The sequence below is a fragment of the Aotus nancymaae genome, unplaced genomic scaffold (genome assembly GCF_030222135.1).
Source record: "Aotus nancymaae isolate 86718 unplaced genomic scaffold, 86718_ANA_hifiasm-v0.15.2.pri h1tg000008l, whole genome shotgun sequence".
Taxonomy (NCBI): domain Eukaryota; kingdom Metazoa; phylum Chordata; class Mammalia; order Primates; family Aotidae; genus Aotus; species Aotus nancymaae.
This window is the reverse complement of record NW_026988419.1, coordinates 23694805-23719150: the sequence shown is the minus strand read 5'-3', so window position 1 is coordinate 23719150 and position 24346 is coordinate 23694805. Positions and strand designations below refer to the sequence as shown.

The window sequence follows — 24346 nt, the reverse complement described above, 5'->3', positions numbered from 1 at the left end:
ACATTTTTACACTGTTGGTGGGAGTATAAATTAGTTCAACCATTGCAGAAGACAGTGTGGCGATTCCTCAAGGACGTAGAAATGGAAATTCCATTTGACCCAGCCATCCCATTACTGGGTATATATCCAAAGGATTATAAATCATTCTGTTATAAGGACACATGTACACATATGTTCATTGCAGCACTGTTTACAATAGCAAAGACTTGGAACCAACACAAATGCCCATCCATGATAGACTGGACAGGGAAAATGTGGCACATATACACCATGGAATACTATGCAGCCATAAAAAACGATGAGTTCATGTCCTTTGTAGGGACACGGATGAATCTGGAAACCATCATTCTCAGCAAACTGATTCAAGAACAGAAAATCAAATATCACATGTTCTCACTCATAGGCGGGTGTTAAACTGTGAGAACACACGGACGCAGGGAAGGGAGCATCACACACTGAGGTCTGTGGGGGAGGACTAGGGGAGAAACAGTGGAGAGTAGGGAGTTGGGGAGGGATAACATGGGGAGAAATGCCAGATATAGGTGATGGGGATGTAGGCAGCAAACCATATTGCCGTGTATGTACCTATGCAACAATCCTGCATGTTCTTTACATGTACTGCAGAACCTAAAATGCAATAAAATATATATATATATATTTTTTTAAAAGAATTCAGCCTATTCCATTATCCTATACTATCCTGTCACCCATCAACAGCATTTTTTTTTTGGTGACAATAAAGTTGATGTTCCCTACACTTCCAAAATGGGTCTTTTCCTTTCTTTTCTCTTTCCATTTATTTGCCTGGATTATTTTATCTACTTTCAAGGTTTTGACTACTTTTTATTCAGTGTTAACTACAAAATCAATCTATTCTACCCAATTACCTCTTCTAAACTCCACACAAATATTTCTAGCTACCCCTATTTCAGATTTCCAAAAAAGACTCAAGGAAAACTCATGAAAACCATCATACGCACTCATAAAATAAGAAAATGATTCTTCTTGTCAATGTTTACTCTTTGAACGAGTTCACCACCTACTCAGTTGCTCAAAACAGAAAACTTGGAGCTTTGGCTGACATTTATTGAAAGCTTAGTATAGATCTGAGACCTCTCTTACATTCTTTTTAATTTTCATTTTAAGTTCAGGGGTACATGTGCAGGTTTGTTACATAGGTAAACTTGTGTCATGGAGGTTTGTTGTATAGATTTACGTACATTATCACTCAGGTATTAAGCTTAAGTTCCCATTAGTTATTTTTCCTTATCCTCTCCCTCCTCCCAACCTCCACTCTTTGAAAGTCCCCAGTGTGTGCTGTTCCCTTGTATGTGTCCATGTGTCCTCATCATTTACAAGTATTAACATTCAATTCTCACAATATCTCTATGGGGGAAGGTATTCTTTGGAAATCTTAGTAGAGTTTTTTCACTTTTCTTGTATATTTTATCGAGTTAACAGTAGGGCTAGAGCCAAAGCTGTCTGGCTCAAGACCTAAGCTCTTAACCACTGTGCTATTTCTCTTTTCCCATGCCCACTTGATCATCATGTCCTATTAATTCTACCTCTGTAGTATTACTCAAACTCACCCCTTTGTCTGTAGTTCTGCTATTATGATCAAGGTTCAAGATCTCGTAAAATGTTTCTCGAAACTCCATACTGGGGTTCCTATGTACAACTCTTGCCTGTTTCGAACAATCCCTACATTCCTGTCATATCATTCACACTTAATGGATATGAAGTTTCTACTTTTCTACTTAAAGACTTTCTAGGCAAACTTTATAGCTTGTCATAGAAAGTCTCCATCTGCACATAATTTCTGCCTTGACTCTTCATTCATACCTGAATCTGCATTCGTATCTCCCATGATTATTTTCTCTTTTCATGTCTGTCATCTCTTAATATTCAGACTTCCTTGTAAGCAGGAGTCTATATAGCACAGTGTCTAATATATAAAATGCACTCAATAAATATGCCTTGAATAAAGTATATTAGGATCTTTCTTTGTTTCAAGATCCATATTTTGATATTCATAATAAAACACAACTTCAAGAAAGGAAATGAAGAATTTATTTCTATTGCTAAAAATATCCATATATACTATGTTGTTAATTATATATAAGCTATTACATCTGTTGGGATTAAGACCTGGAGTCTGATTCTTCATTTCATGTATTACACCAATATGTTTGCTCTAAAAGATGAGGCCAGGCATGGTGGCTCATGCCTGTTATCCCTGAACTTTGAGAGGCCAAGGTGAGAGGATTGCTTGAGCCCAGGAATTTGAGACTAGCCTGGGCAACATAGTGTGACACCGCCCCCCACTATCTCTAAAACAATAAAAAATTAGCTGAGTGTAGTGGTGCACACCTGTAGTCCCAACTGTTGGGGAGACTGAGGTGAGAGGAGCTCTTGAACCTGAGAGGTCAAGGCTGCAATGAGTCGTGATTGCAACTTTGCACTCCAGTCTGGGTGATGAGGGAGATCTATCGAAGGAGGAATAAGAAGAAGAGGAGGAGGAAGAGGAAGGAGGAGGAGGGGAGGAAGAATAAGAAGAAGGAGGAGGAGGGGGAGGAGGAGTAGGAAAAGAAGAAAGAAGAACTGCAGGTAGTTACTATTTGGATTGCTCCACCCCAGCTCCCCCCCATCCCCCAGCCTACTTGTTTTATTGCTAGATAATACATCTAACAGCAATCTAACTATAAAATATTAAAACATAGGCATTTGACTATTACAACTGAAGGAAAATGGTAGCTATCACTGGAGATGAACAGGATCACCCAAGCACATTTAATGGACTGTAACAAACCACATTTCCTCACAGCATGATTCAAATGTCTTTCCTCAATTTACAATTAACTGATATCCACAACTGGTTACTTTGGGAACTTTGTACTCCTGCTTTGGGAAAACAAACAAGGTTTTTTTTTTCTTGTGGTTATATAAAAATAACTTCTCACATCTGAGATCTTTCAAGCGTCCTCTCACTTGCCAAGCTTGCCTCCCCTTCCTGGTTTACACTTTTAATAATGTTTATGTGCTTCTCTGGCGAAACCCTAGACTCCTGACCTTCTTGCTAGAGGTGAGAATGATTAGTGACTGCTTTGCGGTTCCCCAAAGCTCCTCCTACCCAGACGGTGACAGTTCGGATGCTGAGGTTGGAAAGCAGGACAGAGGACACTCCTGAGTGCAGCTCGGAGCAGGGGAAGCCGAATTCCGGGGACTGAAGAGGCCGCGCAGGGGACCAGCGCGTGCGATGCGGAGCGTGGACTTCTTGGGCCGTACCCCTGCAACTCAAGCTGCGGGGTATTCGCCTCTCCGGCCCTGCAGCCCAGCGCGGGCCGCTGTCCACAGTGGGAGGTGCTGAAAGCAGCGAGCGGGTGCGGGGGCGGCGAGGCGGACGGCTGCTCCGAGCGCCCCCCTCCTCGCTCCGCGGCTCCTCCAGCCCTCCCCTCCTCCCGCAGCCATGTTCCACGCGCGGGGAGGGGTGGGGGGAGGGGAGAGGCACGGGGGATCAGGGCGGAGAGAGCCTGCTCTGCCTCAGGGAAGGAGGGGATGAGAGTTGGGGGGAGCAGCGGGAGGAGGCGGTGGCAGCGGCTAGCGAGGAGACAGCGCTGGGTCCTGCAGTAGGACTCCCGGGAGCCACCATCATGGTGAAGAGGAAGAGCTCCGAGGGCCAGGAGCAGGACGGCGGCCGCGGCATCCCCCTGCCCATCCAGACCTTCCTGTGGCGGCAAACCAGGTGAGGGGCGCAGAGGGCGCGCCGCGGGCCGCCCTGGGCTGGGGGCGCTCCTGGGGCCGCCCGGGTCGCCGTTGCCGCCGCCGCCGCTGAGGCCGCGCCACAGCCTGCAGCTCCGTCTCTGGGGCTGGAAAACAAGCCCTCTGCACCCGCTTAAAAACACGCATTAAAATATATGTGTGTATCTTTCAGTGAAGTTTGACGACAAGCAGATTGGCAGTTGTCGAATAAATATATACATTATTTAGGGGGTGGGAGGGCATAGAGCCTGGGAAGAGGGGGTGGGGAGCTAGGAAAGATAATTATGACTGGTTGTGCTCCTGCATCCAATTCCCCCTCCATCTCCTGCTGTAATTCTAGCCCGGTGACCTGTTGTTTTTCCAGCTCCTGTTTGGCGAATATCTGCTGTGCCCACTTGTTAACCATTTTGCTCAGATTAATCTCCCCAGTTAAAGCTCCTGAGGATTTGTGATAAGGGACCTCCCCCCATCCCCACAACCCCGGAAAGGCCTGACAGCTATTCAAATAAGCAGAAAAGATTTTCTTTATTATTATTATTTTAGAGATTTGTCAGATAAGAAATTAGATCCTGGAAATCATGACCCACAAGCCATGTTCAATTTTCAGTTTTTATTATGACTGTACACGTAAGTAATTCACCACTTCTGACAACTGGCGATTTAAAATCTTAAAAGTCTTCAGAATAAAAGTGGATACCGAAAACCATCGAGATCCACTTCTCTTTCATATATGCAATTACACGTGTAAAAGAAAATGTCATCAGCTGTTCAACACCTGCTCATTAACAAGCTATAAGGAAGCATGAAATTTGAATTTCATAGCACCCTGTCTTATTCATTAAAAAATATGTCACAAGGATGCTTTAATAGTAATTTTACTTATGTTTATTAACAAATATCTCTATTAATTTTCAGTGCATTTTTGAGGCCCAAACTGGGGAAGCAATATGAAGCTTCTTGTGTGGTATGTGATTTTCACCATTTGATAATCATTTCCCTATTCCATGTGGTGGTTTGAACCCAAAGAAAGATTTTAAATCAAACGGACTATATACATTAATTCACTTGGCAAATATTATTGATCACCTATTTTGTGCCATGCACAATTCTCTGTGCTGGAATAGAACAATGATAAAAACAAATAGAATGTTTACACTCTAGTGGAAAGGGGGCAAGCCACAACCAAATAAGTAAATACATAGTAAGCCAGATGGTGGCAAGTATTATGCAGAAAAATTAAGCAAGGAGAGATACTAGGAAGCACTAGGGACGGGAGTTGTATAAACAATGGATAGATAAGGCTTATCTATTAATGTGAACCTAGGCCAAAGTCACACGGGAAGGGAGGGAAGGATAGCTGAGGGAAGAACAGAGAAAACAAGTTAAAGGAACTTAGCATCTACTGGGGAGTAAGTGAAAGTATGGGGAGGGATCCAGTGGTAGAAGAAAGGACAGAGAGAGAACAGAGAACTAGGTGGTGGAGGGTTTGTTTTCCCCCTGCAAGTGTGAAGTCAAATCCTTTATCAACAAAACAGGCTGTTATAGTGGAAGTTTATATGATGGAGTGCCTGTGAAAGAACTCCTTGAACAAAATATGTGCAATTCTGCACTTTTATGTCTTGCATATGTTCTGCAATTCTAAACATGAATAACATAAAATAACTATGAAAATAATACTGTTAATATTTATACAAAATAAAATGCATTTGTCCTGAGATTCTAAGGGAATCTTATATCTCTACAAATTCTCATTTTACAAATTGGGAAAATAAAACACAAAATCATGAAGCAAAATTGAAATGGACTTTTCACAGCCTTCATTGGTATTTGGAGCTTATCCAAAAGTCTTTACATTGGATATATTATAACATAAAAATGGAGATATACCAATTTGGATATTGCCATTCATATTTACAAACAGCTACGCAGAAGACCTTGTGGTAAAGAGCTCTGAGATGTGTTAGAGCAAAAAATTCTGATGGAAGCCAACTGGAGAGTTAAACACATACATGCCCACTCAAGGAGGAATTTGTTTTGTTGCATCTCCTGTCCTTCAATGTTGTCACAAACATATATTATTTTTAATGTAACTTTCTTATAAGCACCTTTTAATGGAATTTGTTGTTGAACTTAGCTTGTTAGAGTGGTTTGACATTTGAAATCTCAGGCTTTCTTAACCATGCTGACAATTATACTAGCTTAAAATAATCCTGACTTTTCTCTGTTCTTGGCATTTTTAATGTACTTCTGACATTTTTAATGTAGCCACAAAATATCAAATAGTTGTTATATTAATGGATAGATAAGGCTAGAGATATATAGATCTCAATATAGAAAACAACGTCTGAAGTTTCAAAAAAAATATTAAAAGTTGTATTAGTGACACTTAAGGAGAAAATGACATTACCCAGAACACTCTGAGATTATGAAATGCATACTCATCCTCTACAATATACTAATTAGAATGTATAAATTATTTGTCATCTTTTAGTGTCTAATATACTCATCCTTTACTTAATGAATACTTAGATACCTGAGGACTGATGAATTTTATAATATTTGTATTTACATCACCAACATATCAAAAGGCCTTTATGTAGTTTCTTAAAGCAAAATATTACATCTCTCATTATACTCTTTACCAAAACCTCAGTGTACCCTTCTTTATAAACATGAATTTCTTATTTTTCTTTTTTTGAATCAAAAAGTAAAAAGTTTTCTTTGGAAATCTCTGTAGTAAGCCATATTAGAATACCTGTCTTTCTCACAGGTGTTCTAATAATTCCAATAATACAGTTTGAACATTTGGGACTTGTATTGTGATTATTATTTAGAACATTTATACAATTTTCTTGACTGGGGCATCAAGTACCAATCATGTTCTTACAAGCCAAATGTTTATTAAATTTATTCTAATGTTTGGTAACTACATTTTCTCCAATGCCTTACAATAATATTCCCCTCCTCCCTCAAAAGAAAAAAAAAATAATTGACTAGGTCAGATTTGTTACTCGTTCTGGAATGCAATACTCTCTGGTGCTCTCTGAGTATCCCTGGCAACGATAGAAAATTTAATAACCAACAAAGTTAAGATAGCTTATTTTCTTCCTCCCTTCCCCCTTCCTGCTCTCCCTTTCTTTCTCTCTTTCTTCCACAGATGTATTAAGTATCTTTTACTGTTTCAGGCATTAGGTAGAGAGTGTTCTGTGCTAGGTCATTGCTAGGTCATTGCTAGGCCATGAAATAAATCAGGGATTCCAAAATCAGAATTCTTGAAAAAGTTGTATCTTAGTTAACACCGGTTGAAGAAATTGACATAAATTCTGTTTCTCAAGACACTCACAAGAAGTTCATTTTGGCCTGCAGTTGTAACAGCCTTTTGGATGACTCAGCAACATTTTATAAAATATACATCCAGAAATCTCATGAGGTTAAATATGTTGTTCCTGTTTGTTAGAGGAAGCTTACTTTTACAGAAATAAAAATCATTTATTAATTCAAGCCACTTACTTTGGCTCAAAAGTGTGCAAATTGATAGATAATAGAAAATTAGTACTGACCCATTGTATATCAACATATACAAGAAAATGCAATGAGTGCACCATAAAGAATTTGGTCCAGTAATTTGCATCTTTTAATGGGTACAGTAACTTGCTGTTCATTTTTCACTAATCAGAACGTTCAGTTTCTTAGTTTACGTGACTTTGGATTTTGGTTTTTCTTGTTGTTTTTGTTTTGTATTTACAGTCCTTTGAGCGAGTGTTGGTAGAAAACAAGCTGCATGGCCTCTCTCCAGCTCTCTCTGAAGCCATCCAGAGCATTTCCAGATGGGAACTTGTGCAAGCCGCTTTGCCTCATGTCCTCCACTGCACTGCAACCCTGCTTTCAAATCGAAACAAGCTAGGTTGGTGCCCTGCATTACTTCTTTATGGCATGTCATTGCCCTTTGTGTTCAACACTGATCATAATAACCTGTATTGAGTATTTACTCTTTTCTCAAGTACTGTGCATACATTATCTCATTTAATTATCACAAAATCTCCTCACATTTATACTATCATTATTTTCATTTTACCAATAAGGAAACTGGCTGTCATGTTTTGAATGGTTTAATTTTACAAGTAATATGTGAATATATTCTCCTCTTAAACGTTAAAATAGACTGGGCATGGTGGCTTACGCCTGTAATCCTATTACATTGGGAGGCCGAAGCAGGCAAATCACCTGAGGTCAGGAGTTCGAGACTAGCCTGGCCAACATGGTGAAACCCCACCTCCACGAAAAATACAAATTAACTGAGTGTGGTGATGTGCACCTGTAATCTCAGCTACTCAGGATGCTGAGGCAGGAGAATCACTTGAACCCAGGAGGCGGAGTTTGTAGTGAGCCGGAACACGCCACTGCACTCCAGCATGGGTAACAGAGTGAGACTCCATCTCAAAAAAAGTTAAAATATTAGAGGTAAGCTAAGACCTTCACTTGCCCAAGATGAGTCCTAGCCAAGGCTGTCCGCTTTGCTCTCTCAGTCCCTAAAGCAGCCACTCTCATGAATTGGGCGTATTTGCCTCAGACACTTACTAACTTTGTAGTACTGTGTGTATGTGTGCACTTGTCCATAAAGACTATTTTTCAGAATATTTTACAGATTGCTTTTCTCATCTGGCAATGTGTCCTACCCATGTACCCCACGTTAGTGTACATGCTCTTCTCTATCCCATTTCCAACCCTCATTTGGACCTCTGCTCAAATATTGCTTCTGTAGAGGGACCTTTCTAGGTCACATTGTGTAAAGCAGGATAGCTTTTATCTTCAGAGCCTATATTTTTAACCACTATGCTGCCTATTTGGAAATATATTTGGGTACCTAACTGAAGAAAAGTGATTCATGCAGTTTCTGCCCCCATGAGAGCATATCATTTTGCAGACATTGCAGCCAATAGGGGAGTCTAAAAAAGAAGAATGAGCCCTGTTAGCGGTGGTTATAAGAAGTATAGAGAAAGCAAGCATATTCTTCCTTCCCAGACCCAATGTTGACATCCATTGCTCTGGTCACAGAGTTTGCTTTAATCTGCCTGTGTAATTGTCCCATGCAGGCCACCAGGATAAATTGGGTGTTGCTGAGACAAAGCTCCTTCACACTCTGCACTGGATGCTTCTGGAAGCTCCCCAGGACTGCAACAGTGAGCGGTTTGGGGGTACAGACCGAGGCTCCAGCTGGGGTGGCAGCAGCAGCGCTTTCATCCATCAGGTTGAAAATCAGGGTTCTCCAGGGCAGCCTTGCCAAAGCAGCCCTAATGACGAAGAAGAGAACAACCGAAGGAAGATTTTCCAGAACTCCATGGCTACTGTGGAGCTCTTTGTGTTTCTGTTTGCTCCCCTGGTACACAGGATCAAGGTAATCAGAAAGCCAGTGTTAGGGCTGGAGTGGGTGGAGATGTGGTGAGGGTGGACTTCAAATGATTTTTCCATATTTAGTCGGCCATGCCTTTGTATGACCATACAGCAAATCAAGGCATGGAGAGCTTTATTTCTATGTTAAACTACTGAACATTACTTCAAAAACACAAATTTCCACATACCCTTTACTGACTTAAAAATCTTCAGTGGTTGTCCCTCTGCCTCATGATAATGCCTAACATATTAAGCATAGAATAAAAGGTCCAGCATGATATAGGGTTTAAATTGCTTTCTTGATGTATCAACTGTCAGTCCCTACTGGCCACCTCATGCTCCAGCATTTGAAGCCACAGAAGCCATTCCCTGAATTTGCCCTTGCTGTTTGCTTTACTCTCCTTTACCCCTCTATTCCTGTCACAGTCCTCAAATTGCAACTTTAATGTCATCTTTAACATGAAGCTATTCCTTAGACCTCACCATCTAGATGTCATTACTACCTCCTTTGCATCTTTATAGCATCTTGTAACTACCTCTGTTATAATACATGGTCTAAGTTTTAGCTGGGCACAGTGGCTCATGCCTGTAATCCCAGAACTTGGGGAGGCAGAGGCAGGTGAATCACTTGAGGTCAAGAGTTCCGAACCAGCCTGGCCAACATGGCAGAACTCCATCTCTACTAAAAATACAAAAATTAGCCAGGAGTGGTGACACACACCTGTAGTCCCAGCTACTCGGGAGGCTGAGGCAGGAGAATCACTTGAACCCAGGAGGCGCAGGCTCCAGTGAGATCGTGCCACTACACTCCAGCCTGGGTGACAAAGCAAGACTCCGCCTCAAAAAAAATGTTTTAACTTTTTATGTGCTATGGACTTTTATAGAGTTGGGTACAGCCTAAAAATTGCTTTCTAAAATATTTTTAAATGCTTAAAATACAAAACATAGGATTACATGGAAACCAGTTATCTCAAAATACAATCATATCCATCTGCCCTTGGACTTGGAAGAGACAATGTAATTTGAAATCACTGTGCCACCACTTTCTAGCTGTGTGATTTTGTTGATATTACTTCACCCCTTAGTTACTCTAAGTTAGTCTAACATGGGGTGAATATCTATAAGACACACTGCAGTTCCAACACATGAAAAGAAATCAAGAACTAATTGTTACTTCTGTGAATGAATAAATTAACAAATTTCATTTAAGTTCTAAGGTAAGAATCGATATGTTCATCTGCTCTTTAATAGAATATTATAACCAAGTGAATAGATCAAGTTAGCAGTGGTTCAAGTTAGCAATGTATTTATGAAGGTGGTTGTGAAGATTAACAGTCACCATGAAGGGAACAAACTAGTATTTTCATTCATTTTTAGTTTTCTAAAAAATTCACTTTCCACTAACTCTGTCCATTGCTGGGAGAAATAGATTTGAAACTACCTATAAATTCCCAAAATGCAACACATACATTGGCCACATTGCCCATCAAACATACTAAAACTTTTAGGTATCAAGTCAAATTAAATTGCCATTTTAAAATCTCTAGCTTTCCATTTTAATGTCTTTTGTACGTGTCATGCTTAATAGAAAGCATTACTTTAATGGAGACTGTCTACCTGGTCTGTGAGCCCTGCAGGACCTACCCCTGTATACCTCCTGGGCCTCATCTCCCTCTAACTCACTGGCCTTTCTCCCATTCACTAACCACCTTCAGGCTTGTGGGAGGTTCACCCTCAAACTCAACAAGTGCATTTTTGTGTTCCAATCCTTGCACTGTTTTTTTCAACTTGAAATATTTACCCCACCTCCTACACTCAGGTTTTCACATGGCCATGTACTTGTCATTGGTTTACTCACAACTCAAATGGCAGCATTTCAGAAAGTACTTCCCTGGTTAATCTCAAGCCACTAGCATGGTATCCTACATTCTTTTTTCCTTGTTAGCACTTATCAGTACCTGGAATTATTTATGCATTTGTCTGAATGCTTATTAGTTGTCTTCAACCTCACTGAACAGAGGTACTTGAGTGAAGGGAGACTGCCTGTCCAGGTGACAACTCTATCTCTAGTGTCTCAAACACTGTTTGGCATATACAAAGCTCTCAATAAATGTTTAATGGCTGACTCACCGAGTAGACCCATCATTATCAGAAGCTGATCCAAGTGCTAAAAACAGCATGCTTAGGAATGAAGTCTTTAAAATGGAGAGGACAGAAAAGAAGTCTTCTTGAAAAGTAGCCCATAAAGATGTTTATATGTTGACAAATATCATTTGAAAAAATGTGGGAATATAGGAGTGCCCAGGGTGGCCATAATTTTATTTTTAAGACATGGCTGGGAGTCTAACTTTTGGAAACAGTTAAGCCTGTATTTAAATCCAGTGCCTGCTGCTCTCTACTATAGGACATTGAGCAAATAATTTCTATAATTTATACCGCTTTCTCAAGTATAAATTGAACCTAATAATAAATTTATAGGGCGTTGTAAAGATTAAACAAGTTATAGTATTCAACCTGATACAAAGGAAGTCATTAACAAATGTTAGTTGTCTTTAGAGTTGGTTATTTTATTGCTGTTGGTATTGTGTATTATTAGTAGAAAAGAAGCAAGATCTCCTTTCAGGAGAGACTACTCAAATAATTGAAAGAGCTGGCTTAAGACCCCATGTTTAACTTGTGGCTTGGGAATGGAGCATTTATAAAAGAGTAAGACAATTCATATGAAATACTACACAATGATTGATATACATGAATAATTATTGTTAGTGGTATTAATAGCATTTTTATCATTTTATCATTTTTATTAAATTATCATTATAGTTTCATCATTTTTGTCATTCCTATGAGGGAAGTAGTATTCTTGATGCTATAGAGAATAAAAAGTGTTCAGTCAATAATTTTTGCCACAAGGCCTTTTCTCTTTGAGGGATGTCTGCTTTTTTCAAGTTGTTGGGGAATGTACAATCTCTAGATCAAGATTTCTCAGTCTTGGCGTTGTTGGCATTTGGGGCCAGATGATGCTTTGTTGTGGTACACTGTCCCATAGATTGTAGGATATTTAGTAGAATTTCTGGCCTCCATCCATTAGATGCCAGTGACAGACCCTTGCCCCTGAGTTGTGCCAATCACAGATAACTCTAGATGTTGCCAAATGTTCACTGGTAGGTTTGTGGAAGGGAAATGGTCCTGATTGAGAGCCACTGCCTTACATCTTTCGTTTGCCTGCTGGTTATCAGGCTCTGGTTGGGGCCTACCTTCTTTCCCCACCCATATGAATTTCCCCTCACCAGCACCATTAATGTTCTTTTATCCCTATGCTTCTTTGCAGTTGCTTTTCATGACTCCAACTCCATATCAAGACCAAAATTCTAAGTTTTATTCCTACTGAGAGATCTGTATGCTGCTGGGGAAACCACACTACCATCCAAACTAATGCTTCTGCAATGCTGTGGTCTCTAAACCCAGTCTGCTGTGTTGCCTGGCTTGTCAGTCGTTTCCTTGATTTTCCCCCTCAGGTTCCCACTCAGCACTTAGTGTTTCGGGATGGGGCATATATAAGACGTGGTGCTATAGGAGGCCAAAACTTAATCAAAGCATGAACCCATGCCTCCATATCCTCACCTCCCATTTATTTATTCTTCAACCTCTTATTCTTGCTTCTATTTGCCTCTATTATGTGACAAAATAATTTCACTATCATTTCTAATTTTTACAACTACCATCAGGGATGTGTCTTTGTCTCCATTTTACCAAAAGGGAAATTGAGGTCGAGAGATAATAATAAAGATGGTGAGTAACCAAGGGGGAATTCAAATGCAATCCCGTCTGATTTTGTACAAAACAACACTGTTTCTTAGGTTCCTGTGCCAGAGATTTTTGTTCGTTTGTTTTGTTTTGTTTTTTACTCAGGTCATGAATAACCTCTGAGTTGTTAAAGCTAATCTCTATTTGCAGGCTTCATTTCATTAAACCTTGCTGCATTTGAAATTACCATCATGCCCTCTTCTTGAAAGGTTTGATTCTCCTGGTGACACCACACCCTTCTGGTTCTTCTTGCATCTCTGACTCTGTCTGCTCTACCTCTATTGAAATTCATCTATCTTGCCTGCTCCTTTAACATTGGGGTTCCCCAGAGATGCATTCTTAACACTTTGTTCTTTTCACTCTCCCTTCTCCTAGAAAGACTTCCTCCGGCTCCATTTATCATGTGTGTCCTGCAGGCTGAGGTCACCTAATTCTACATTTCAAATCCAGGCTCCTATCTTTGCCTCTAGACCAAGTTGTCAAATGACTTCTCCAAATAGATAATCCATGGAAAATTCAAACTTCACCTGCAATGAGCCCTGTCCCTAGAGTCTATATTTTAGATAATGTATACATTCACAAAAACTCAAACTACCTTTGACTATCCCTCATCCTTACTTGCACATTGCACTACTCACAGAGTCATACTCATTTTGTCTCTTAAATATTTCCCAAATTCATCACATATTATTTTTTATCACTGTTTACTACCTTAACCCAAGCTTTTAATCATATCTTACATGGACCCTTTACTTGGGCCACTTTCTAACTAGATTCAGTCTACTGGCTTGTCTCATAAAATATAACCTCAGCACCAAGGTGACCTATCAAAAATGTAGACAATATCACCAACATACTTAAAATAATTTGTTGATTTCTCATCATACAGAGAGTACAACTCCAGCTTCTTAGTCTGGCAAACTGGGCTCTCTATGACCCGTTTCTCCTGTCTGTGAGCTCCATATGTTTGAAGTCTCCCCAAGAACATAACATGCGTTTTTTTTCAGATCTTTTCTATTATGTTGGTCTTGCTGACTGGAATGCCCTTATACCTTACTTCTCTGTTTAGAAAACTCCTACTTATACTTTAGGAGTTCATTTGGGATCCATCTTTCCTTCTTTCTTTATTTCCATAATATTCTAGGCACAACTTTATTGTTATACTTTGTTTATTATCCCGCCCTTATGTGGCTGTCTCTCCCATTAGATTCTAAATGGTCTGTGTGTAGGAATTATCATTGTACCCATGGTAGCTAACATAGCATCTGTGTTTAGTAGGTATTTAATTAATATTAAGTGAATAAATTAGTTCACTAATTAGTAAATAACTAATATAAATGACTCATCCTTTTGTAACAGTGTATTATTCAATGCATATTTTATATTCTTTTAATTTATAATTAGTTCAAATAGTTTATATAAAATTCATAGTTTGAAAATCCTGTTTAATATATTATTAATTTGAGACTGAATTTAATTTTATCAGTGAAAAAATGATAAATATTTATTAAACTAAGGCATTTTCTTTAAATATGGTATCAACATTGTCATGATTTTGTCATATTCACTTGTTTTTTCAACAAATACTTATCAAGTGCCTGCTATATGCTAACTACAGTTCAATGTGCTGGAGAAACAGAAGGAAATAAAACAAAAAGCAAGCCCTTCAGGGGATTTTAATAAAATCCATTTGTGTAAAGTAAACAACTTTAAAATGGAACTTAAAATAATAGTTGTTTGTTTAAATCTTTCTAAACTACTAGTAAATAAATTTAGAATTGCTTCATGACGTCATGGAAACAGATTCTCAGTGAAAGCAAGAAAAGCGTCTAAAATGTGGGTATATTGCCTCTACCTGTGCTTACACTTCTGGCTTTTCTCAGGACCCTTCTAGGCTATCCACTTCACAACTGTTTGAATGATAAAGAGTGTCCTCTCCAGTTATTGAGTTTCTGTTTGTGTATGTATACCTAGCATTGTGTGTTCCATTAAAAGGAACTCTAGAAGAGACATTAGAGTCCCAGAGTTTATACATTCATCCAACTTAGGAAGACTTACAAAAGAAGATACCAACACAAGAGAAGGCCATAAGTGCTGCAGGGATTCAGGTCTGAAGAGTGATTGGATTTATTTGGAGAAGGTAAAACATGTTCGGTTAATGAACGCATTAGTTTGGTATTGTATTGATGCTCAAGAGGAAATGCACAGAAGAAGATCTCAACTTGAATTCAAGAAATATACAATGTACTTGGAGATGTATCAAGTAAAACAAAGTGATGAGCATGAGCACTCACCATCAGTGAGTGCTGTGCCAAGCTAATAGATCAGATGTTAAAGCCCAGGATTTCAGTACAAGAGAAATTACTCCCTGCTGCAGTTTCTACTGGAGTTTTACTTGTGTCAAGATTTCACAAGAGAAACATGGAAAAGGACTGAATTCAGAAACTAAGAAACCATTAAAACCAGGTCAGTTGAGGTTTGGCTCCTGTATATGTGGAGACAAATCTGACAAGATTTTCTTATTATTAATTTCCTGCATCTACATACAATACCATGCAGACTTCCTTATGTCCATTCCAAGGGAATTTGGGTTACTCTCTTCTTAACTCCACACCTGTCTAACTGCTTACTTGGTATCTCTAGCTTAATGTTCAACAGGTATCTCATGTCTAAGACTAGGGTTCTGAAATCCCCAAAGCTGCTCCTCCTTCATCTTACCTGTCTTTCTTAATCGCAAAGCCAAAAATCCTTGACATCTTTTTCTCTCACACTCCACCGTCAGACTACTAGCAAATTCTCTAAGCTGTATCTTCAAAATGCATGGAGAATCTACCACTTCGCATTTTGCCCTCTACTAGTACCCCCCATCTAATCATCTTTCATCTAGATGATAACAATAGCTTCTAAAATAGTCTCTTCTTTCACCATTGCCCTTTCTCAAACTATTCTCAACAGCCTGAGTGAACCTATTAAAATATACATCTAGTCATGTCACTCTGCTACTTGAAACCTTACAGTGGCTTCCCATCTTAATAATTGCTAAAGTCCTTATCATGACCTATCAGGCAATATATTGTCTAGCACTCAATGACTTCTCCAATTTTATTTTATTTTTCTACTTTTCTCACGTTCACTTGATTCTGGCCACACTGTCTCTTGGCTACTTCTGAACACACTAGGCACACTTAGGGCCTTTGTGTTTGCTGATCCTCTTTCATGGAATACTTTTCCTGGAGACAGTTACATGACAGAGCCTTCATTTTATTCAGAACTTTACTCAAAAGTCACTTTCTCAATAAGCCTTCACCTGATCTTCTGGTCTAAAATGACAACACTTTGGCTGACACAGCCCTTCACTTCTTCCCTGCACTATGAACAGAAATTTTTGTATGCCTTATTCACTGTTGTATTTAGAACCTAGAATAGTACCAGGTATATGGCAGGTGTTGTACAAATATTTGCAGAATGAATTTAGCCAAATCCTTTATGTGCTTTTCTAATACTTCCGCAGTGAATCCTAGAGACTTTCCCATTGTGGGAACTGAGTAGCTCTGTTGCCAAGTAGTGTCAGAATTCCAGTCTAACCTTTAGGTTTCTTTTTACTATGTACAGAGTTGCTTTTCTTTTTTTTATTTTTCCTGTTGCTTCCAAGTTCTTTTCCTTCTGTCTCAATGGTTTTCAACCTCAGCTGTGTGTGAGAATCACCAGGGGGATCTTTAGAAAATCTCACAGGATTCTAATTTAATGGGTCTGAGTAGGGGAGGTAAGTGATACCTGGGCCTCTTAGATTTAAAAGCTCCCCTGGTGATTATAATATGCGAGCTGGGGTTGCAAATCATTGCTCTAAGTGAGTTCCTGGGTCTCAGATGTATTCATTAATCTGTGATCACATTCTCTGCTTCTACATTTACATTGTTTTGAAAGACTGAGGTGTTTAAGATGTAGTCTCAGAATGTCACATATTTATACTTATACAATATGATATTGCATTTTAAACATCTCAGCCTCTCAAAGCAATGTGAAGATGTGAAAAGAAAGCAGATAATATGCTCTTAGAAGATACTTTAAATCATAGATAAATGAGTGAGCATGGGTTACAAAGTCAGCCCTATCCAGCAAGTATTTCTTGAGTGTCTGTTGTGCACACAGTTCCTAATGCTATAGTAAACACTGTGATGATGCTCAGGGCTGAGAGGGAAGGAGGGTGCTTGATTTATCCTTGTCCTCAAGAAATTAAAGGTTTTCAAGACAACATTACAAAATAATACACTATGAAGTGTCAAAATATATGTACCTGATTCCATAAAATATAAGAAAAGATATGGATTGGACAATAGAAAGTCAAAATAGCCAGTGTCTGAGTGTTTTGCCTTATGAGGGAGAAATAAGGACAATTAAATAGTTAAGAGGAATGATGATGATAACCATTAAGATGGAGTCTCACTCTGCCACCGGGCTGGAGTGCAATGGTGCAATCTCGGCTCACTGCAACCTCCAACTCCCTTGTTCAAGCGATTCTCCTGCCTCAGCCTCCCAAGTAGCTGGGATTACAGGCACGTACCACCATGCCCAGCCAATTTTTGTATTTTTAGTAGTGACAGGGTTTCACCATGTTGGCCAGGATGGTCTTTATCTCCTGACCATGTGATCCACCAGCCTCAGCCTCCTAAAGTGTTGGGATTACAGGCATGAGCCACCATGCCTGACCAAAAGAAATGTTTTGATTGGTCATTAATTTTGGATAAAGCAGACAACTGGGATTTTCATAGTAATTACAGTGATAACTTTGGGTCATTGGTTTATTCTAGAAACATTCATCTGAGTGATGAGAGAAGGTTTGGCAGATAAATCTACTCTGAAAATAACCTTGTGAGTGATGTTAATCCTTGCATTGATTGGTCTCTTTTAGCAGTTGTTACCTACCAGTTACTGGACATAGATCTTCTCTTTTCCCCCGCTCCCCCCACCAGGAATCTGACCTCACCTTCCGCCTGGCCAGTGGGCTTGTTATATGGCAGCCCATGTGGGAACACAGACAGCCTGAAGTCTCTGGCTTTACTGCACTGGTAAAGCCCATCAGGAACATCATCACAGGTTTGTAACTTGGACACTCAGTGGGACAGTATTAACAGATTCTCTCACACATAGTAGTTAGAGTGATGGGATGATTTGCCCTAAGAAGTAAAAAAGAAGCAAATATCTCCATGGAGTTCAGTGTCATGATATAGGGCTTATTCACATGAGGAGAAACTACTCTGAATCAAGAGCACATATTTTTCTCTTACAAACTTTGGGCAATTCATTTAGACTTCCTGTGCCTCAGCTTCCTCATCTGTAAAATGGAAATTTAAGTATCATATTAATACTACTTACAAGATTGTGATGAGGAATGGAGCTAATATATGTTAAACTGCTTAGAAGAATGTCTGAGACATAGTAAGTGGCAGCTGCGATTATTATTATGTTATCATCATCATGGTAAATGGAATAGAGTCTCCTTAACAAAATAATCTTAGTGTTTTATTGTTATCAAATCATTTCTCTTCAGGAATTCTCTCATGAAATAGTCCCATTGTGGAATTGTAGAATGAGTACAACATGATAGATTGAAAAGTGTATGGCAGGCTCACACTTCACTTCTAATCTATCTCTTACTGTGTATGTAACCTAACTTTCCCAAGCATTTCCATTTAGATAAAATTGAGGTGATAATGCCACCATATAGGGCTTTTTAGTAAGAAGCAAATGAGACTGCATTAAGTGCCTGCTTTATAGTAAGTGCTTAATAAATTCTAGTCTTCTACTCCCAACTCTATTTTTAGCATTAATAATAAAATTTTAAAAAATAAATTATGTGGAAAATCTACAGAAGCATATATATACATACATATATATTTTTAAAATATACCACACACACATATAATTTGCTTAATTCATAAGGGTTTTGTGCAGACAATGGACCATCTTTTTTATTAATACATAAACTATAATTTAGCACATATATAAAAACTACTAAGAAACCATGTCCCTAGATGGAAGTGCTTGGGCCATTTACTTCACCTCCTTTTGTTTATGGATGATGTTCACAATGGGTTTCTTTTCCCTCTGCCTGATGCCTGTGGACTTGAAGCAGTGCCCAGCATTTGAGGGGAAATTAGACTCAGCTTAGCACAACTAGAAGAAAAAGCAATGGCACATGGTGACCTTGATAAATCACCTTCCGTCTCAGCAGCAGTTTACTTACAATTTGAATGAGACATTGCCATCTTAGTTTCCCACTGTTCCTGGTCTTCAGGTAAAGATGTGACTGATTTGAATTTTACCTCCAGGACAGCTTAATGTAATAGTTAAAGCACAGACTCTAAAGTCAGTCTGGGTTAGAAACTTCATGCAAGAGTCAAGTGACTTTGGTAAAATTTAACTCACTGTGCCTCAGTTTCTTCCCCTGTAAAATTGGCATAATATGTGGTAGTATTATTGAGTTATGTTAAGGGTTAAATGAGTTATAGTTTTGTGCCATGTAACAGCATTTTGGTCAATGACTGTGTCTACAACAGTGGTCCTATAAGATCATAATGGAGCTGAAAAACTGTCACCTACTGGTCTTGCAGTCATGTTAACATAGCACAAGGCATTACTCAGGTGTTTGTGGTGATGCTGTTGTAAACAAACCTACTGCGCTGCCTGTTTATTATAAAAGTATAGCCCATGAAATTATATACAGCACATAATACTTTATAATAATAACCAACAAGTATATAACTGGTTTATGTATTTACTCTACCATGCTTTTGTTAGAGTATATTTCTTCTACTTCTACTATAAATTTTTATTATTTTTAAAAAGTTAACTGTAAAACAATCTCAGGCAGGTCCTTTAGGAGATGTTCCAGAAGGAGGCATTGTTATCACAAAAGATGACAATTCCATGTGTGTTATTGCCCCTGAAGACCTTCCTTTGAGACAAGACATGAAGGTGAAGACAGTGATACAGATGATCTTGATGCTGTGTAGGCCTAGGCTAATGTGTGGGTCTGTGTCTTGTTTTTACCAGAAAAATAAATGCCTGGCATGTAGTGAGTAAGCAGTGGCTGCACTTGTTTTAAAACAAAAAGTTTTAAAAGTAAAACAAATATATAAAAGCATAAAATAAACATACAAAAAACATAAAACATAGTTTTATACTTTTTAATACATACTTGTACATATTACATACTAGTATATATAGTAATATATACTATAAAATATATTAAAAGTATAAAATATGAAAATATATAAAAGTAAAAAAATAAATTTATAAATATATGACTATATTAAAAAGCTTATAGAATAAGATTATAAAGAAATTAAATATTTTTGTGCAGCTGATGTGTTTTAAGCCAAGCTAAGTGTTTTGACAAGTCAAAAAGTTTAAAAAACTAAAAAGTTTATAAATTTAAAAAGTTATAGTAAGCTAAAGTTAATTTATTATTAAAGAGAAAAACTTTTCAAAAATAGATTTAGCAAAGCCTTCACGTTCACTCACTACTCGCTCTCTGACTCACCCAGAGCAACACCCACTCCTGCAAGTTCCATTCATGGTAAGTGCTCTATATGGGTATACCATTTGTTATCTTTTATATCATATTTTTACTGTACATTTTCTATGTTTAGATACACAAATACCATTGTGTTATAATTGCCTACAGGATTCAATACAGTAACATACTGTACAGGTTTGTAGCCTAAAAGCCCTAGGCTATATCATATAGCCTAGATTTGTAGGTGGCTATACCATCTAGGTTTGTATAAGTAAACTCTATGATGTTTGCACACTGATGAAATTGCCTAACAACACATTTCCCAGAACATATCTTTGTCCTTAAGTGATGCATGACTGTATATGTAAAATGCTTAGAGAACTTGGCTTATATTAGGTGCTGAGTAGGTGTTAACTATTATCATTATTTTTAGTATTGCCAACTTTTTAGCACCTTAACTTACTGAGTCAGACTGAAGAGATGAGTGTCTACATTGATAACCAAAAAATGCTAAGATTTTTGAATTGGTTATTTGAATTTCTCTTACAATGTGCATTAAAGTCTTCTTTTAAAGTAATAATATTCTATTAAAATAGCTTTTTATTTGAAAAGGAAGTGAACTTATGAAATAAGAAGAACTTATAACCTTATAAAACAATGGAACTTCTTCCATCTTTTCAGCCAAGAGAAGTTCTCCTATCAACAGTCAAAGCCGGTCCTGTGAATCACCAAATCAAGACGCAGGACACTTAGAGGTTAGTTTGTTATAATCATAAGAAGAAGGGAGGCAGTAAATCCTTAGACATAGTGTAGTGTGAAGGCAAAGACATGAATTCTAGAATCATACTACCAGGCTCAAAGCCACTCCTCTTTCCTGAATGTGCAATTTTTTTTTTTTTTTTTTTTTGAGAAAGAGAGAGAGAGAATAGGAAGGAGGAAAAAGGAAGAGAAAGAGAGAGAGAGAATGGGGAGGAGGGAGAAGGAAAAGAAAGAGGGAGAGAGAATGGGAGTATTGCTTTCTTGCCCAGGCTAGAATGCAATTTAGTAATGGGTATTGAAAACCTCTTTTATACTGATAATTATACTTAATGATGTAGTCAGGAAGGAATAAGGGAAGAAGATAACAAACAAACAGCCAACCAATATTTAATTTAAACCTATGAAATGCTATGCGATTACTGAGGAGTGATTTACTTCCAATTATATAGTCACCTTTGGAATAGGTGTGAGGTGGTAATGTATGTTTTGTGTATTTGAAGTGGAGAGTTCTATAAATGTTTATTAAGTTTACTTGTTCCTGGTCTGAGTTCAAGTTCTGAATATCCTTGTTAATTTTCTATCTCGTTGATCTATAGAATCATTAGCTCTTCTTGTTGCATTGATCCTTTTGCCATTATGTAATGTCATTCCTCGCCTCTTTTGATCTTTGTTGCTTTAAAGTCTACTTTATCAGAGGCGAGAATTGCATCTCCTGCTTTTTGTTTATTAGTTTATTTTTACTCTCTGTTTGATTGGTAAATCTTCCTCCTTCTCTCTGAGTCTTTGTGTATTGTTGCATGTGAGATGGGCCTGGATGCAGCATACCGATGGGTTTTGGCTTTTTATCCAATTAAAATATATATAAGTTTAATACCGGCGTTTGATGCTAGCTGGCTGTTTTGCCCATTAGTTGATGTAAATTTTTTATTGTGTTAAAGTTCTTTGCTTTTTGATATATTTTTGGAAAGGCTGATATTGGTTGTTCCTTTATATGTATAGTGCTTCTTTGAGAAGCTCTTGTAAAGCAGGCCTGGTGGTGGTGAACTCTCTAAGTACTTGTTTGTTCGCAAAAGATTTAATTTTTCCTTCGCTCATAAAGCTTAGTTTGGCTGGATAGGAAATTCTGGGTTGAAAGTTCTTTTCTTTAAGGATGTTAAATATTGGTCCCCACTCTTTTCTGGCTTGTAGGGTTTCTGCTGAGAGATCTGCTGTAAGTCTGATAGGTTTCCCTTTATGGGTAACCTGACCTTTCTCTCTGGCTGCCCTTAGTATTTTCTCCTTCATTTCAACCCTAATAAATCTGGCGATTATGTGCCTTGGGGTTGGTCTTCTTGAAGAATATCTTTGTGGTGTTCTCTGTATTACCTGGAGTTGAATATTACCCTGCCTTGCCAGGTTGGGAAAATTTTCCTGAATGATATCCTGAAGAGTATTTTCCAACTTGGATTCATTCTCTTCATCACATTCAGGTACACCTATCAAACGTAAATTAGGTCTTTTCACATAGTCCCATATTTCCTGGAGACTTTGCTCATTCCTTTTCATCCTTTTTTCTGCATTCTTGTCTTCTCGTTTCATTTCACTGAGCTGGTCCTCGACTTCTGATATCCTTCCTTCTGCTTGATCAATTCGACTGTTTAAACTTGTGCATGCTTCGCGAAGTTCTCGTGTTGTGTTTTTCAGCTCCATCAATTCACTTATATTCTTCTCTAAAGTGTCCATTCTCGTTAACATTTTGTCAAACCTTTTTCAAGGTTCTTAGTTTCTTTGCATTGGGTTAGAACAAGTTCTTTTAATTCACAGAAGTTTCTTATCACCCACGTTTTGAAACCTGCTTCTGTTATTGGAACACACGTGTAACCTATTAAGCCTTGTTCCGTTACTGATGAGGAATTGCAATCCCCTGTAGAGGGAGAGGCATTCTGATTTTGAGTATTCTCTACCTTTTTACGCTGGTTTCTTCCCTTCATTATATATTTGTCCGTCTGTCGTCTTTATAATTACTGACTTTCTAACTGGGTCTCTGACGTCCAACTTGTTGATTCCCTGCGCCGAAATCTGAGCAATCCACTGAGCCGGCCAAAACAGCGGTGTTAAGACTGATGGTGCTTTTCTGCCCGGGAATCTCCGGACTCTGCACCAAGAACTGGCGTGCTAAGGCACCAGCAAAACCGCCACGCCGGCCACAAGAGTCGCCCTGGCGACCCGTGGAGCTCCTCCACTGGGAATCTCCTGGTCCGTGAGCAACTAATATTCGTCTGAAAGTGTGACGTCCTCTCGTTCTTTGTGCTTTCACTGGGAGGTACGTGCCCGAGCTGCTAATCATCAGTCATCTTGGATCTCTCTCCCTGAATGTGCAATTTTTTACAGCCTCTGGTTTTTATCAGTTGTGTATGAAAATTAATTTTCTGTATCTCCCCAAAGCATGGAGGTGCTGAAACAAGGCAATATACGACTAGTGTTTTATCTCAGTGGTTAGTGATTAATGAGTTGTGCTTTATCTCAGTGGCTAGCATGTAACACTCAATAAGTGTTAGTTATCATTATATCCCAGATTAAATAACATATCACCTTGCTCTCAATTATTCAATCCCCTGATGTTTGTTAAGTAACTCTGATGTAGGCAGAATATTGCTGCTGGAGGTCAGGAGGAGGGAGTTGGAAGGAGGTGTAAGATAGTCCTACCCCTCAAGGAATCTAAAGTTTAATGAGGGGTCAAGACTAACCCATATAAAACAGAAGATGCAAAATATGATATAAGATGCAGAATATAATTCAGTGCAAATTTGTCACGTTTGGTCAAGAAAAGAAATGAAGTCCAGAGCAATTGAAAGCTACATAGAAATCGATACTACCATTAACTTATGCCATTAAATGACCTGCTTTCACTTTCAGTTCAACATGTGCAAAGTGAAACTTGCTGCCTTCCAACAAAATTGGGTCCTCTTTCCAACTGTTATTACTGCCAGGAATATCATCACCCTTTTTACCCTCCAACCTGGAAATTTTGGAGTCCTATTATATCTACCATTTACTGAGCAATTACTAAGTCCAGACACTGTGATTTATATGATGGAAGATGTATATATTTTTCACATTTAACATCTTTGAAAT

At 38.5% G+C, this 24346-nt stretch overlaps 1 protein-coding gene across 11 annotated transcripts in view; it reads left to right on the top strand.

Moving 5' to 3' along the window:
* The first annotated feature begins 3406 nt into the window (after positions 1–3406).
* UNC80 (unc-80 homolog, NALCN channel complex subunit) overlaps positions 3407–24346 on the top strand; it is a 228801-nt gene continuing 207861 nt past the window's right edge. For 9 of the 11 annotated variants that reach the window (XM_021667043.2, XM_064373044.1, XM_021667045.2 and 6 more), the window contains exons 1-6: positions 3549–3742; positions 4675–4723; positions 7507–7663; positions 8853–9154; positions 17925–18048; positions 21155–21228. In XM_021667043.2, the coding sequence (XP_021522718.2) occupies positions 3651–3742; positions 4675–4723; positions 7507–7663; positions 8853–9154; positions 17925–18048; positions 21155–21228 (798 nt within the window). In that variant the 5' untranslated portion in view covers positions 3549–3650. Of the gene's footprint in view, positions 3743–4674; positions 4724–7506; positions 7664–8852; positions 9155–17924; positions 18049–21154; positions 21229–24346 lie in introns of all 11 variants that reach the window. The other 2 variants (XM_021667055.2, XM_021667047.2) reach the window with 1 other exon arrangement.